The 16197-nt window shown below is 41.4% G+C and overlaps 1 protein-coding gene across 2 annotated transcripts in view; it reads right to left on the bottom strand.

Annotated features, from left to right (window-relative positions):
• Nucleotides 1–15838, bottom strand: part of PRSS12 (serine protease 12) — a 39361-nt gene extending 23523 nt beyond the window's left edge. For both annotated transcript variants that reach the window (XR_004356541.1, XM_032684918.1), the window contains exons 1-5: nucleotides 15486–15838; nucleotides 7739–7877; nucleotides 5672–5850; nucleotides 3936–4086; nucleotides 576–754 (exon numbers count right to left, since the gene is read on the bottom strand). Coding sequence is in view for 1 of the 2 variants with exons in the window: in XM_032684918.1 (XP_032540809.1) it covers nucleotides 576–754; nucleotides 3936–4086; nucleotides 5672–5850; nucleotides 7739–7877; nucleotides 15486–15786 (949 nt within the window). In the remaining variant the exon portion in view is untranslated. The remainder of the gene's footprint in view (nucleotides 1–575; nucleotides 755–3935; nucleotides 4087–5671; nucleotides 5851–7738; nucleotides 7878–15485) is intronic.
• Nucleotides 15839–16197: the final 359 nt, after the last annotated feature.

Here is a 16197-nt window from a genome sequence, read left to right as displayed (position 1 = left end):
CAAAATCAATAACATCGGGTTTACTGCATCCGAGCCGAATACGAGACTCCTCCGTTTAGTGCTGATCCCTGCGTGTCGTTCGAGGAGATGACAGGAATGCCACAATGCACCCGCTCAGCTGCGAAGGGTTGCTTAATGTAACTGCCTAAGTGCACAAGGAATAGCACAAGATATCGATCCCCCAGGCCCTTATTACACGCCAGGTCCGCAGGAGTGGGCTCAGATTACACAGTTTCACTGATGTACACCTTATCTTTTTCTTTGTATCCTGTTATGTCCCACTGATTCCATGCTGACGGGCTTACTGCCACTGGCAGATGTGATACCCAGCTGAGGCAATGCCCCACAGAGTAAGTGGCAGTTGGCACATTACTGAGGAACCAGGGCCTTATTTTGAATAATGAGATTTTTGGTACCTGTTATCCATAGCCAACAGCTGGTTCATTGTGATACTGCCAGAACAGTTAATTACTGTGGGGTTTTGTGCATCTGCAAACTTTAAAGGTTCTCTTTCCAGAGCTGTGAACTCTGCATTTGTCCCTGCTTTTCTGTGTGATTTTCGGTAATTGAAGTACCTGTGAGAGGCGTGCAGGAAACGCCAGCGTCTTCTTTGTGGGCACAGTTGTGTTCTCGCCAGGAGCTTTTTGGACACTGTTCTATGGACAGTTCATTTCCCGTGCACTGCACTTCATCCAGCAGCACGGGGCCGGAGCCTTCTCCAAAGTAAGCCTGGCCCCACGCCTTGGCAACACCCCTGTCGAAATGTCAGGAACACCCAGTCAAGAACAACCATGCTGAAGATTTTCCTTTTCTCTGCCTTTTGGTTTTTAAGCATAACTTTCCTAGAGGAGATTATAGATGTACAGCTTGGGTACGAGGATTCTAATTTTAATTTTAATTTAATGTTTATGCGTAGTAAAAGTAATCCGATATATATTTCTACAGCGACTTTCATCTGTTGTCCTCAAAGCACATTAATCAAATCTCAAATACCCAGATGAGGCAGATAAAAGTGATTGTTCCACATTTAGTCATGTACAAACCACAGCAAAGAGATCTTAAGTGACTTGACAACCAGTCAGCAGTAGAAATAAGAACAGAAAGCAGACCTTAGCCTTGTGTGGGGTATATTCTGTGTCAGCCTCGAGGATTTTGAGCACAACAAGCTATGTAAATTGAAAACACTCGTTGTTCAGCATTACAGAAATTATGCAGTGTTTAACACTTGATGATCTATCAGGATTTTTCTAATTCTGTTTAGGATACCATGTCTTTCATATGTAAATGTTTGTCATGGTTTGGTTTCTTTCCACTCAGTGGTTTCTCTGTTCATATATTCAGTCTAGTTTGAAATGTCAAGGTTGAAATGCCTGTCTGAATTTTTTACTGTAACGATTTACCTATCTAAATGATTAGTTTAAATTAAGTAACATACAGTTTTCAGGGCCAAAAATACCCTCAGACACACAGCAGGCAACATTTTAGCAAAACACATAGCTTCAGTCTGAAGTTAGTGCCTTAGACCTTACCTTTTCTTCCAAATGACCTTCCTAATTCCAAATAACATACTAACAGACCTCTTGCTCTGTTTTTCCTTTAACAATGCCATGAAGATTTTTAATAGATTGGAAATTGTATTTTTTTATTGAGATTTGAAAACATTTTCTGATTGCCCTTACTATTCCTCCATATACTTTGTTAAGTAACCCTGCATCTTTATATGCAGCATTAATTTACTGAGCAATGGTATTTTGCAATCCTGGTAATGGGAAAAAGAGACAAGTCCTTCATCTCTCAGATTTCATAAAGACTTGCTTTTCAAAGTGGTTGAAAGTGTGAACAACTGTATAGTAAGCTAAGAAAATGTAATCCATAGGATACACTGATGGTAATACTTCAAATCTTGGTATCACATTTATATTTAAGTGTCTAAATAAATAAAAACATATTTTTTTCCAGTGTATTTGGTACAAATTTATAGAAAATGTTAGAAAAAAATCCTTATTCATTAAGAAGCTGGCTGAAATCAGAGATAATGCTTGACTACTCTTGACTGCTGAAAACAAATTATACCATAATCTACTAAAGTGTAGAGTTCCAATAAAGCAGAGACAAAACATCCCATTACTATAACAAGGGGAATTTGTATTGAGCAAAACGTATTTATGAAATAAAAATGATAAAATAAATTTTCATTATTTTTCACCTATTAATGGTATATTCATACTGTGAAGTTTTATGGAAGTGGTGCAGAAGAGTTGAAGGGGTGTGGGAAGCTACTTACTGAGATGCTTCACTTTTATGATTTCTGGCACATTTCCAGATGGATTAACAGTATGCAAATTTAGATTATTTTTAGTACTTCAGAACTGGTCTACTGCCACTGTTGGTAAGATTTCACTTCATATTAACAAGCACATGTTGTGACATCTTGCTTACTTAAGAAATTCTTTACATCTCCAGACATGTTTCAAAGAGACTTAGCAGACTTAGCACCATCATAATACAATTTATTTACTCGGAAAAATGAATCAAATTAGAAGCTTCTCAGAATTGAGATCATTAAATATAAGTAATCAAAAGTTTTAGTGTAATCAGCAAAGAGGCAGGTTAAGAGCATTACACTTGTCATTACTATACAGAAGTGCAAAGCAGAGCTTAGTAACTCCTCAAACCTATTAATAGTGGCCCAATTCAAAAGCAGGAAAAGCCTGTAAGAAGAGAGACTTTCCATTAGGTATTCCCAATTGAAAATTTAGAGGCATATAGAAATACAGCATAAAATAAACTGGGGAAAAATAAAAATCTGATGTCAGAAGAGCATGTTGGTTCCCACATGGCTCCCCAGGAGATCTAGTAGCTTTTTAAGTACTGCAGTTCTCATCCTTTTGAGCTAATTTGGGTGGTACGGGCAGCCCAAGGCCTCAGTTACAAAATAAGTACACTCTGGGGGCCACCCACGAATGCCATCAGGCTTGCTGCCTACAATGCCACTTCTTTCAATTCATCATAATCCCAGCAGGGTTAACAGAGAGTTCTGTTCCAGTCTACTCTGCATTTACCTGCTTAGTTCTCATCCACTCTGTCTCACACATAATCCCCTTCTCCTCCTTGGGATACATGCTGGTGGTTTCTCTGTCTCTTGCTCCTAGTTCTTTCCCTCTTCAAGCCATCTGGCCTTTCATCCCAATTATTCCCATCTCCTTCCTCTCTCATTCAGCAGTTCTCCTCTGTCTGCCACTCCTGCAGCATCTTCCCTCAAATACTGAATACTCTCCTGTGTGGTATCAAAATCACCCCCAGCTGTTGAGAAGAGGAGCAAGAAAATCCTGTTTGGCTGCTGTGGCTGTATTTCGGCCCATGCTCAGTTCAGACAATCACTGACAAGCTTAACTGTCAAAACTTCAAAAGGTCTCTACCTCAATATATGCAAACTGTCAATCTTCAGAGGCTCGTGATTTAAACAAATCTTGAGAGATGCTCACAGGTACGCCAGAAAAAACACATCCTCTCTGACAAAGCAGCGCTCTTACGCCAAAGCAAGGAGGCTGTCAGGCTCTTCAGTAAGGATTGGAACAGTCAAGCCAAATTCCTTTTTATCACCTATGTGCTTTGGTTGAAACCTTACAGGAATCCTAGTGAGTTCTCACTAAAAAGTCAACATTTATTCTGAGACACATTTTTTGTCTGACCTACAGACAAAACTGTCCCTATCACATGACACTGAAAACTGGATCCTGTAAATCAGAGTTCCAGGGAATTAAAAGTAATGGCACTGTATCTAAATCTTCTATAAATAAACTTAGTGACTGCCCCATGGTATTAGTGCAATTTTAAAGAGCATTTTTTACAATTACGTTTCTCCCGGCTTCAGCTGTGTGTGTGGTAACTCTCCTGCTTTGCTGCTGGAATAAAAAACATGTAGAAAAACAAACCCAAGGCCAAGCTGCCGGCAGACAACTTCAGCATCTGCGTCATCCCACTGATCGTCACAGACTGTCCCCCACTGGCCACCATGGTAGACTTCTACTCTTCCTTCGTGGCCGTTGTTCCCTCCAGCCAGCCGGATCGGAGTAAAGACAGGGGCTGTGATCCAACAGAATATGGAAAAGGTCATTTATTTCCCAAAACAGAATCCTGATAGTAAAGAAAAACGAAGGTGCTTAATGGTTTCTCTGACACCGCTCCAGAACCACACTTTATTTTTTCTAGTTGGATGGAAAACCTGAATTTAAACTTCTTAGAAATGAGTTCCCCTCAGCTCCACTGTCACTAGCTGAAGAACAGTACAGACAGGTAACTATACTGATCTTGAGTTACCTATGTGTGAGAGCATTCACAGACACTTAGTGCTGTAAGGCCAAATACTAAATCACTCTGTAGAGCTGCATTTCTACCAGTAAGAGCAAAATTGCCTCTGTATAGGCTTGCTCCCAGAGGGTAAAATCTGAAGTAAGAGGCAAAATTATTTCATTGACATGGAAGTAGTCATTCATCCTCCTGTTTTCTTATTCCTTTGGTAATTCCAGTCAGAGCAGTGAAACCTCCTTGACTGGAGTCTCACTTTAATTGTCCACTTCCTGTTGAAATGGAATCAAATCAATAGCTCTCTTCTGGTGCACCAAGAAACTGTCTTGAAAGCATCACTTCTGCATAAAGCTGTAATAATGGAAACAGCTTAAAGCCCCATAAACCCCCCACAATTGTTCTAATATTAACAAGGTTATTTTAAATTTCACCATATGTAACATATGAATGATTTGAAATGTGAATAATTTTTGTGTAGCCTTCCAACCAATTAATTCTACTATTTCGTCTATTTCTTGGCTTCAAAAAAGAAAATTAAGAGCATGTTACTGTTTTGCTGATATGAAATCTGAGGCTTTTTGCAATTACTCAAGGCTAGTTCCACTAGAACCTGCAAAAACTTAAAAACATTTATAGTTTTCAGTTTCTTTAGGCAAAACTATTTCTCTTGTTTTGGTCCTTCAACTTGTCTCATACCTTAAAAAAAGCTTCTCCCTTCCCTCTATTCTTCCGTTTCCTACTAAATTAAGACCAAAATGTTCTTTTAAAAGTCATTTATCAAAATATTACTCATTAGGACAGAAATGCACCTGCCTTTGGATAGGAATGTAAGGATAGGAGAGGAAAGGCAGCCCAGAACTGGCTGCAGCCACACGTTCTGGTTACAGCTGAAGACGCTGCCATTGCCAGCTCCCCAGCACTGCCAGCCCAGCCTTCCTCGAGGCCAGCAATATCTTAAATCTGATGGCATAAGTGCCCATTCAGCTGCTGTTTAGCACGTTGATTAAAATAATCTGAAATGTCTTAAAAACATTAATAATACTTTTTTTCCCATTAAAAAAATGTGGGGAGATACAATCCTACTTTTACAGCCAGAAATTCTTGCTACTTCACCCCTTCTCACAAGCTACATCTCAAAGCAGCGATTTGCTTGTAGATCATGGAAAGGTAAAAAGTCGTTAAGCTAGTTGCTCCTTGCACTGCATAGAGGTATTTGAAGCAGTTAATGATGTGGTGATTCAATCTGTTTAATTTTCTCTTCCAAGAAATCTTAATATATTTTTCTAATTTAATAATGAGTAATTCCTACTACTTCTATTTAAATAAGAGAAAGAGTTATGCAAACCGTATGTATTTTTTTTACCCAGGGAGGAGCTACATGTGACAGCAGCTGCCATTTTTTGAGGACATGTTCCATCCTGCCAGGTGTCTTTTTCACATAACAGTATATTTTCTTCATCACCACGACAACGCACTTCACTCCAGAAAACAGGAATAAGGCCCAGTCCAGAAAATGGTATGTGTTTCGCTGTACCTTTTTCACTGTGAGAAGAATAATCAGGAGAGGATATTAGAGTGGGAGGAAGGGAAGTGGGAACATTTTCTCATCTATAAATCCTGGAGTAGGAAAGAAAGGGCTTTCTTCAGTAGTGTAAATTCATCATATTTTCATACAGTTCAGCATTGTCTTCTGCACAAAGAAAAGTAACAGATGTGACCCAGTTCTCACCGTTTTGTTGTGGGATATTTTAGTACAATGATTGTGTTGCTGAAGGGCCAACTACATTCCTGTTCTCTCAGTTCTGAACTACAAAAATCAACAGAGTCCACAGGTTAATCTACAGTACCAGCCCTGCAGTCACACTTTCAGGAGAGTTAATTCCACCAGGCCTTTCACCCTTATTGTCTCCTTTAGTCCATGAAAACATACCAATGCTGTGCCCATATATGTCATATATTGTAGTTGTGATGATGGGACAAGGAAACCACCTCATACTCCATTAGATCAGGCCCACATCCATTTTTCTCTCTTCAGCCATTCCCATCCATCCAGAACATTTATAAACAGCTCCCTTTCCTTCCCATACCGAATCTACAGCAGCATTTATGGAGCTATCTTTTCTTCCATATAAAGCCCAACAAAATTAAAGCAAAGCCCAAATACTGTAATATCAAAGGAACAGATGGATGGAAGCACCTGAAAAGCACCAGTAATACATATGAGTTCACTTGGTGGTACTTAGATCCAAATTTCTTCCAGACACTCATGATAACAGGAACTTTCAGCTCCTGTTTGCTTGGGGCTTTTTGGCTTGGGTTCAGCTTTAACCCACTTCTGTTGAAAACACCAAACCACTCACCCATATCGCTGATCTGCTTTTGCTGAGAGTGCTCTCATTCAGCTGAAGGTTCAGGGTATGGGAGCAGAAAGAACTTACGTGAAAATGAGGAGGGAGACAGTGCACGTAGACAGCTGAAGTCATAAGCAAAATCACAGCCTCCAGATGGCTGAACTTTTATCTCATCTAATCCTCATATTTTTATAAGTTGGCGTGGTGTGTCCAGATTAGTATTGAACATTATAAACCAGCTTAGGTTTAGTTCTGGCTGGCAGTCTTAAAAAGTGGGGTAATCATGAGGAATGTCACAGTGCAAGTCTGCTCTAAAAGCCCCTTTCTGCTTGTAGCAAGCAAAATCACTGCTTTGCTGTGTGAGTGAAAGAAATGTTATAAAGGCAATAAAGCCGGACAAATTATGTTAAAGTGTCCTGTTGATTAACTCCATTCTGGCAGCAGCTCAGTGAGGACAATGCAGAGATTTTCAACCTGTCCAATATTGCTATAACTGTAAAATGTTGCCATTTTCCAAAAAGTTAGGATGAGTCCCAGATGTTTTTTGGCAGGATAGAACGGATGATTACCAGGGTAGTCCCAGGGTCCTGAGAACCAGGAATTTTCCTGTGATTAGGAGCCCATGTAGAGTCTAATTCTGGCCACAATTACATTGTTATTGATTCAATAACCTCACTGGAGCTAAGTCTCACTCCTAGTTGAGAGTTACATATGTGAGATCAGGATCAGACTACATATTTCTGTCCTTGTGGACATCTCCCAAATGTCTAAGTGAGCAGTTTTGTTTGCCCTAAGCTTTTTTGACCCGCTCACACATTTCACTTTGAAAGCAGAGCGTCTGCCCTGGTCTGCTGCTCTCCAGGTGCCATATGCAGTTTTCTGATGAAATACTGATTATCACAGCAACCTCTTTGAACTGTAACATGAAGGATTCTGGGGAGAACAGCTTCAGCATTTAACAACTTTCAAACAGAAGAAGCAACCATCAAACACAAAAAGCCCTGAGGATTTACACAATAGTTTGTCCTCTATACTGAAACATTAAAAATAAGTTGACTGATTTTTACTCTGAAACTTACCCAAGTGCAAGCTGTCGACATACAACTGTTGCATCATTATTGTCCCAATGGCTCCCACAGATTGTTCCCCAGATTCCATTCAAATAAACTTCCACTGTACCTTCAAACTCATTCTTGCCACCCTGGAGTCTCACTGATCCTAGTTTAAAAAAAATTAAAAATAAAACAATTAAACCTCCAAGATACTCCATTGCTCAGTTAATATATCCCACATGAAAGACTCCAAATCTCATTTTCCCTCTGCAGAGAGAGTTTCTGTGTCATGTATTCGTGAGCTGCTTCCAAGAAACACTTTGGCACACCTAACATTCTTACACAGTGATATACAAAAGGAGATAACCTTATTTTTAACATTTTACTTCTTATACTGAAATTATATTTCTGAAACTTCTGATGCTACAACTTAGCTAAAAATCTAGCAAAAAAGAAGTATGTGTAGACTACACAGTTATTTAAATGTGATTTCCTCTACCCAAATGAGCAAAAAGTGTATATATATATGTGTGTGTATATAAATATATATATAAATGCTCTACTTTTATCTTTCACAAAATTCCATCGAACTTAAGGGAATCAGAAAACAACCACATGTATTGCATAGCTCTTGCTCTGACCCACGGAACATTATGCATGTATTGGATGTCAGCAGTTTATTTTAGCCAAAGAATGCATTTGTTCATACTCGTTCTCAGACAGAAAAATATTGGATGTAGTTCTGTTAATTCATGAGAAGCCTTTACCAGATTCTCAGACAAAGCAAGATAAAAACATAAGGAATTGTCTAAAGTGGGGGGGAGGGGGAAGTCTGCTTCTTGAGAGCTGCAGAACACAGAAATCCAAGAAAATTAGCAGATGTTGCATTTTTCTATTAGGTAGTTTTACTTGGGATGCCAGATGCATGTGCTGTTGAAGGTAGCCAAGGGCCACTGGTGGGAAAAAGCTGCTCCTAGGTATAACTCCACAGAAGCAGAACAGAGTCATAACAACAAGAAAGAATACATTTCTGTTAAATTTTTAAATGTAGCCCAACTGTATGAATTAGTATTGCCTGAAATCTCAGTTAATCCATCTGCCTCTGTTCTGTGATCTACTTAAAATTAGAAACTACACCATCATCCAGTTTGCAGGGGCTTTACCAGTGGGAGGAAATAGTCAATGTTTGTGCCTGCATTTCATTGTATATGTGTTAGTGTTTGTGTAAATAATAATAATAATAGGTAGGTCCACTTTTTTTTCTCAGCTTGTGCCCTGGTTTTAGTTCAGTATGTTTTATAAAACCACAAAGCCAAACAACTGCCAGATAACTCGAGGAATTAATTAACCTCAAACTTGGTTTTGCATGTTCCTTTCTGCCTCCTGTTTACTTTCTCAGCAGTAGCTTACTGTGCAGTAAATTGCAAACAACATTTATTCAACTCATGTTACAGAGTGAGCTATCATTTCAAAGAGAGGATTATGACTGAGTCAGTTATAACAATACTGTAGACATGTTGCACATCATTTATCTGCCTTCACGATTTTTCTCTTTGTGTTTTTCTGTATGTGTCACATACAGACAGAGTCTGGAATTTTGTTTATTTCTGCTCTTCAACAGACTTTTGTGTAGACTATTATTTTCACTTGAAACATCAACTGCAGGCATAGCAAAGTGATTCCTGACATACCAGAAAGCAAGTTTGAAGATGTCATCTCCAAAAATAAGTTTATTTTAGTGCACGATTGCTTACAGTCCTGCATGACACCTACTGAAATCAATACAGTGTTTCCTGAGTACACATTACACAATGTTTCTATTCAAATATTTGAATAAGGGAGTACTTGAAGAATAAAATTCTCTTCTAAATTCTCCATGGCAGAATTTGGCTCACTCCTCCTTTTGTATTTACACAATTCCCAATGACAGCAGGGGAAGAATTCATTCATGTACACAGAGCAAAACACAGAAGGGGATTGTTAAAGGTAAATTTAAAATATTTCGTCATTTAATTTAAAATATTGATTTTTACCTGATAAGTTAATCTAGAAAGAAATAAAAGAAAGCCTATTTTTACATGTAACTAATATTAAACCTGCCATTTCATAGAGCTAACCAAATATATGGAGTATGCACTTTGAAGTATGTATCAACCTATATCATATGACGAGTCATAATTATGTAGCAAACAAATCAAAGGGCACACTAATGAGAAAATTATTTCTCTGTTGTTTACTCAAAATGTTGTGGTATTCAGACACCTGGTAGTTATACTACCAGATCAAGAGAGACATTAGCTACAGTAGCAGGGATACCTCATAAAACATAACACAGCTTTAAAATCTAGACTTTCAGTATAGTAGCTTAGTTTTTCTTTCCAACAGATAAAACTCTTACTCCATAATGAAACACAGATCTGTGTTTCCTGTGTAAATTGATCATAGGGAACTGTAAGATGACCAGCCTGATCTGCCATCCTGTATGTTTACGCTGTATTACAAAGTATCTATTTATGTGTGAATATTTTCATTGCAAGATGGTCAGTGTTTGTAAAATGACCAGGAAACTCTTTTTCACTTCCTAGGCAGCAGGAAAACTAATATTTAGCATGATTAAAAGGATACTGGTTAATTCTTAATTTCACTGATTAAGTCTTTTGCTGTTAGATTTTAACACCTCAAGCCCATGCTGCACCCGAGCACATGTGCCCAAGGGGCTTCCTTCTGTGCTGCCCCTGCCCCTTCATTACCTTTTAGCAAACAGGTCTGGCTTAACTGTATGCATTGGAGGCTCTAGGTTTCTGGAGTCACAGGAATAGTAGCATCTCAGTTGTTTAAGCTATAAGTTTTCAGCTCTTTTAGTTGCTGAAGAAAACTAAATACGGTGGCAGTAGCGCTAATGCAGTAGTATCTACTCTCTGCTTTCCATCAACTCATTACAGTGTCAAGCCTCTCCTTAAAGTGCTTCTCAAACCTACACTGCCTCCACACCAAGTTCAGCAACAGGGAACGGGAGCACTGGGATCCAGCCCACAGCTCTCTGCCCTCCTCAGCACTGGTCAGGAAGAGGGAGGATGAGGAGAGGTGAACTGACCCCACAATAGTTAGAAACAAGGGCACAGGACCACAAAGTAGGCCTGCTAGGCAGCTCTAGGACACACACTGTGGTCTTAGGACAGACTTAATTCAGCCTTATATTAAAAAGTACAAAGCTACTGTCCTGACAGAAACTCCTTATTTATAAACACTAAAAAAAAAAATGTGTATGCATTTCTTGTAATTGTGTTCTAGCTGAGGTTACTGCTGGTCAATTCATGTTGTTTACATACAGTCTGGTAATTTTAGTTGTCCTGGTATCTGCCCAAGTCAGAGTCTTTCCTATGTGCTATCACTGTTTAAAGGAGATTAAGTTATACTTGCAAATGCAAGGAAGTAAGGGTATCCAGTGGGTGCTGCTGAGACTTGCTCTGCAACACCTGCCATATAGGCTCAAGATGAGACACCCAGGAAAAAAGGGAGAGGAAAACCACTCAGCCAACTTTTAATTAACTCCAAAAAGCAGAGGAGCTTCAAAGGAATTGTGCTGTTGTGATTGGCCTCTTTTCCTATGCCAGTCTCCAGAGAGAGAATCTCTCATGTCCAGAGATGCTGGTTAACTTCAAACCCTGTTTTATTTTTTACGTTTCACTGGGAACAAGCGTTGTTACTGTGCATGGCTGAATTGCAAACAGAATAGGAATCACTTTCAGTGCTGCTGTACTTGTGTTACAAGCAGGGTTTATGGTGTTGGCTAAAGGTGTGCCAGTAGTTCCTCCATAAATGCCTGTGTCCAAAGGTTTGCAATTTGGCTGTCAATGTAGATTGGGAAAACCAGGATCAGAAGTAGAAATTGTGCCTTTTACCCTGGTAGTGTGCTCTGAAATGGCAGATTTAAAGCCAAGCAGAAGAAGTATTCTGAATATTGGAAATCTGTAAAAACAACAAACATTTTTATTTCTGCTTTAATTTCCAAGGTGTTCCAACATGGGATACTGCCACAGAGAGGCCCTGCACTGATAGTTCATCTCTGTTGCCTTGAAGTCAATTAGGTAAGTCCAAATTGGCATCAAGTGTGAGGGTCTCCCATTGACACCTGCTGTATATCCCATGTAACTGCATTGTCACTTGTAGTATTTCAGAACACTAGTGGATGGTTCATAATACATACAAGAGAGTCTATCCCAGCTTCAGAATGAAACTAATTCATCAGTTTCTATGAGGTACTTGTAAAAAGCTACCTGTAGTATAGGTCAAACCTAACACCAGTTCAGATCAATGGAAGCTTTTCTTCCCTCCCAGGATCAGGCTAAAATCAAAGAAATTAATCCTGTTGACTTCAGCAAAACTGTGGATGATGCTCAGTGTGATCAATGTACGCTGTTGTCTATCACTATTATAATTACTTCCCCCTGGCATCTGAACCTTGAAAAAGGGTGCATCCATCAGAAGTCCTTTTTAAGAACTATCTTGAGAACTTCAGCAGATAGCAGTATTGCATACTCAAGGATGCTTATATTAGAACTTTCATAAATATTGTATATACTGAGTGTGTAATGTGCTGCATTGGTTCCTCTGCAGCAGTGAGATCCATCATGTCATCAATCAATGTTTTAAGGCTCTGAGAAACTAAAGTGGTCAGAGCTGGAGAAAATGAGAGATCTCATGCTGTGCAGCTCTAGTAAGAGTGGTTCCAGAGGTGCGTCTTCCTAGAAGGAAAATATGGACACTCATGTTTAAGTTTTCATCATATTTTTTCCTTTAACCCAATGCTGTTAAAAAAAGCCAAAACCTCAAAAGGCCTTCCATCGACTGCCTGGACTGTAGTATAACAGGTAGGGAGTACAATTAGTGTCCAGACTATGAGCCTGAGGCTTGATTCTTCTCTCACAGAAGTTCGGTGAAGCCTTATTTGATTGGCATTAGTGGAATTACCCTGTGATAAAAGCAATTTAAATGGAAAAACTCTACAATCAGGCACTTCTGAAGATGTGTACTTTATTTCCAGTTCTGCCACTGATCTCTGGCAAAGACACCCTCTCTTGTATTGTTTCCTCTTTGTAATAGAAAGGAAAATAATTAACCCACTTTACTTGAAGAGCTTTAAATTACATTTGTAACAACATAGCATGATCAACATATCATGCAGAATACTGTACATGCCACACAAACATCGTGTGGCAGCAGTTGCTTCCAGGTACTGAACTCGGCCTCTTTCTTGAAGCCTGAGTACATTACAGGTAAATTGTTATCAGCAGTAACTAAAATACTAAATTCTGCTGGACTTATGCTGGCTCTGTGTAGAGAGCACTCTCATATTCATTTATTTTCCTCGCTGATTTCCTTGGTTAATCATGATATTTTATATATATTTGTATTTGGTTTACTTGCTACCAAGGCATGAATAAGTAATATTACCCAGATGTCTCTCATTATAGAAGGAAGGAAATGAAACAACCAGATTTATTAATTTTAACTGTAAAACTGATTTTAGACTGGTACCACATAGTTTAATTGCAAAGGGGCTTTTATTTTTTAATTTTTCATTGTTAATGTTTAAATATAAAACAGTTTAATATATATACATGCACAAAATGCAGCCAATTAACTTTGCAGGTAAGTCTTAATATCTAAGCTCGGAAAACCTGGAGATTTACAGTTAAGCCTTTGAACATGGTATTGTACTCAGTTATTGCAGGTGCCTGATACCAAGTGTGGGCTTCCTTAGCCCAGGTACTAAAACAGCGGGTCAGTCTGACCTTCCCTAGCTATAAACTGCATCATAACATTGTCTTACTTGCATTTCTTTGCTTCTTGCAAGACAGGAACATATTTCAGGAGGAATGTTATAATAATGTTTGTTTCTGGGGAAGTGGCTTGATTTATTTCCATGTTCCCCTGTAAGCCACCTCACAAACTCTCTACTTATTTCCTATTGCCCCCACGAAGGCTTTTGGGCAGAGGTCTACCCTGGTGATGTCACTGAGAGTTTACCACTGAGTCCAGGAGGAACAGATGACCCTTCCATTTGAAAGTATTGGCTATTGTTCAGTAGCCATGTCCTCCCTCTTAGCAGGGGCCAGCCTGAATTTCCTTTTTCGAGGGGAACAAAGCAGCACTCTGAAAAGACTGAAGAAACACAGCTAAACCCAAATCATGCAGTATTTTTGGTGGTTTTTTACTTACATCCCTTTCATGCTGAACTTACAGGGGATTCTGGAACTAACTTACTTTACTAAGTGCAAGATTGGGTTCTTAGCAATAAACTGCTGTGTTCTTCTTCACTATTAGATTAGACTAAGTCCTCACAAAGTATTCTGGGAACCAGACTGAAGGATTCTGAAAAAGGCTATTAATATGTTGGGCTAATTTAGAGAAGCAACTGTGGGACCCTTTCCAAAAGTGAGACCAGTTAAAGGGCATGAAGTCTTCTGCATTTTTTTTCATCTGTGTCTAGTTATGTGTTTTCTCTTCCATGCCATCAGCTTCCTGGTATTCTTTCTAGGGAAACATCTATACTCCATAACATCATTCTGTCTTCTAGAAGGAGTACAACATTTTACTTGGAACATGGCTTTGGAAGCTGCATTTTTTTTAACGTGTAAATGATCAATGTGGACCTTGGTGCCTCCATATCCTCTTCCTGTGATATTTTATACCAAAATGTATAATTATCACATTGTTCAGGTTATCATCTTTTTTTCAGACACCTTCTATGGCTATTGTTGGAAGAGAAACATAACAATCCTTTTCAGTAATCTGAAATTAAATTAATGTAAAAAACCCACAACAAACCCAACTTCCATAAGAACAAATTATTATTAATAATATTAATGATGAACTTCCTTGCTGACCTTGTGCTATTAGAAAATATGTAAAAGGAAGGGCAACAAAGCAGGGAATTTTAATTTTTATTGCAATGATTAGGCTTGATCATTTTTACTATAGATAGGACATAATCCTTACATAGGTGGGAGATAATATCAGAGTGATGCAGGAGAAAATGTGAAATCATTCAAATCCAGACTGTGCTATTGACATTTAATGTCAATACTGATGAAATGTAAAGCTGATCAAGGGCTGAATGCTGAAACTGCTGCTCAGTCCTTACACACTGAAAACTCCCCTGAAGTCAGTGGGAGTTCAGCTGGGAGTGTGTGGGGAGGGAGCACAGATCTCTTGGCTCCGTTTACAGATGTCCTCGAGCACCATCGCTAACTTGTGAGCCCCAGGATATGGGGTAAAAAAAGACAGACAGACAGACAGACATACTGTGTGAGCAGATCGCCTTTAGAGCAAGGCATCCTTCTGCTTCTCCTTCTGCCACTTCACTTCTGTAGACCAAGTGCTTCCCGGAGAAGCGCACCCCGTTACAAAGAAGAGAATGCCAGCCAGCCTTGGCTAGCTGAGCCTACTGAACACTCACAGCACAGCTTCGAAACGCCATTTACCCACAATTAGAAAATTGCGGCGGAATAACCTCTGGTGGTGGGACCTTGGTCCTTCCGCTGCACCCGCTAATGCACAAGTTTAACTCTGCTCTCGGAACAGCTTTGGCTGTCGCGTTGGCAAACGGTGCCCGTCCTCCCGTTCCCTCCGCGACGGGGAACCGGGTCCGGGATGGGAGAAGAGAACGCCGCCCCCGGCCAAGGCTCTCTCGGTCTCTCTGTGTCCCTCCCCGTCCCGCGGACCCCGCGCACCCTCCCGCTGCGCTCCCCGCCTGCCCGTCCGCACTCACCTTGCTCGCAGCCGGCGCGGCCCCGGCCGGCCCCAGGGGCGCAGCCGGGCCGCCCCTCGGCGCCGGGCAGGGCGCAGGAGCTGCGGCGTCCCCGCGGCGCCCGGCCCGCCGCCCCCCGCCGCGGCAGCGCGGCCGCCGGCGGTGCCCAGGGGCGCTGGGCCGCGGGGAAGCCCCCGGCGGGGCAGCCGGCGGGGGGCTGCGGGGGGCGGGCGGCCGGGAGGCTGGCGGAGACTTGCCCCGGCCCGCGGGCTCCGGGCAGCGTCCCTATCACCAGCGCCACCACGAAGCCGGCCAATGTCATGGTGCCAGTCCCGCCGGCTCGGGTCCATCTCCCCCTCTCATCGCGCCCGGGATGCGAGGGGGGAAGGCGGGGCCGCGGCGTCCCGCTAATCCCCCTCGCCGCACACCCCTCCCGCGGGGGCAGGGCGAGCGGGGCGCGGGGAGCCGCGCAGCCCCGCCGATGCCGCCTGCCTACCTACCTGCCGCAGCCTGCCCAGCGCGGCGGGGAGCGGAGGGGAACGGCCGCCCGGACACCCCCGCGCCCTCCCCGGCCGCCCCCCGGGTTCTGCGCTGCGCCCCGGGTTCTGCGCTGCCCGCGGTCCCGCCGCAGCCCCTCAGGCTCACTCCGCTTCTCTCTCGCACTTGGGGCTCCCCTACCAGCCACCTTCTCGCCCCGCGGCTGTGTCTCCCCCGACCTCCGACAGCCTCACAA

The sequence above is a fragment of the Chiroxiphia lanceolata genome, chromosome 4 (assembly GCF_009829145.1).
Source record: "Chiroxiphia lanceolata isolate bChiLan1 chromosome 4, bChiLan1.pri, whole genome shotgun sequence".
NCBI classification, from domain to species: Eukaryota; Metazoa; Chordata; class Aves; order Passeriformes; family Pipridae; genus Chiroxiphia; species Chiroxiphia lanceolata.
This window is presented reverse-complemented; position numbering and strand designations above follow the sequence as displayed.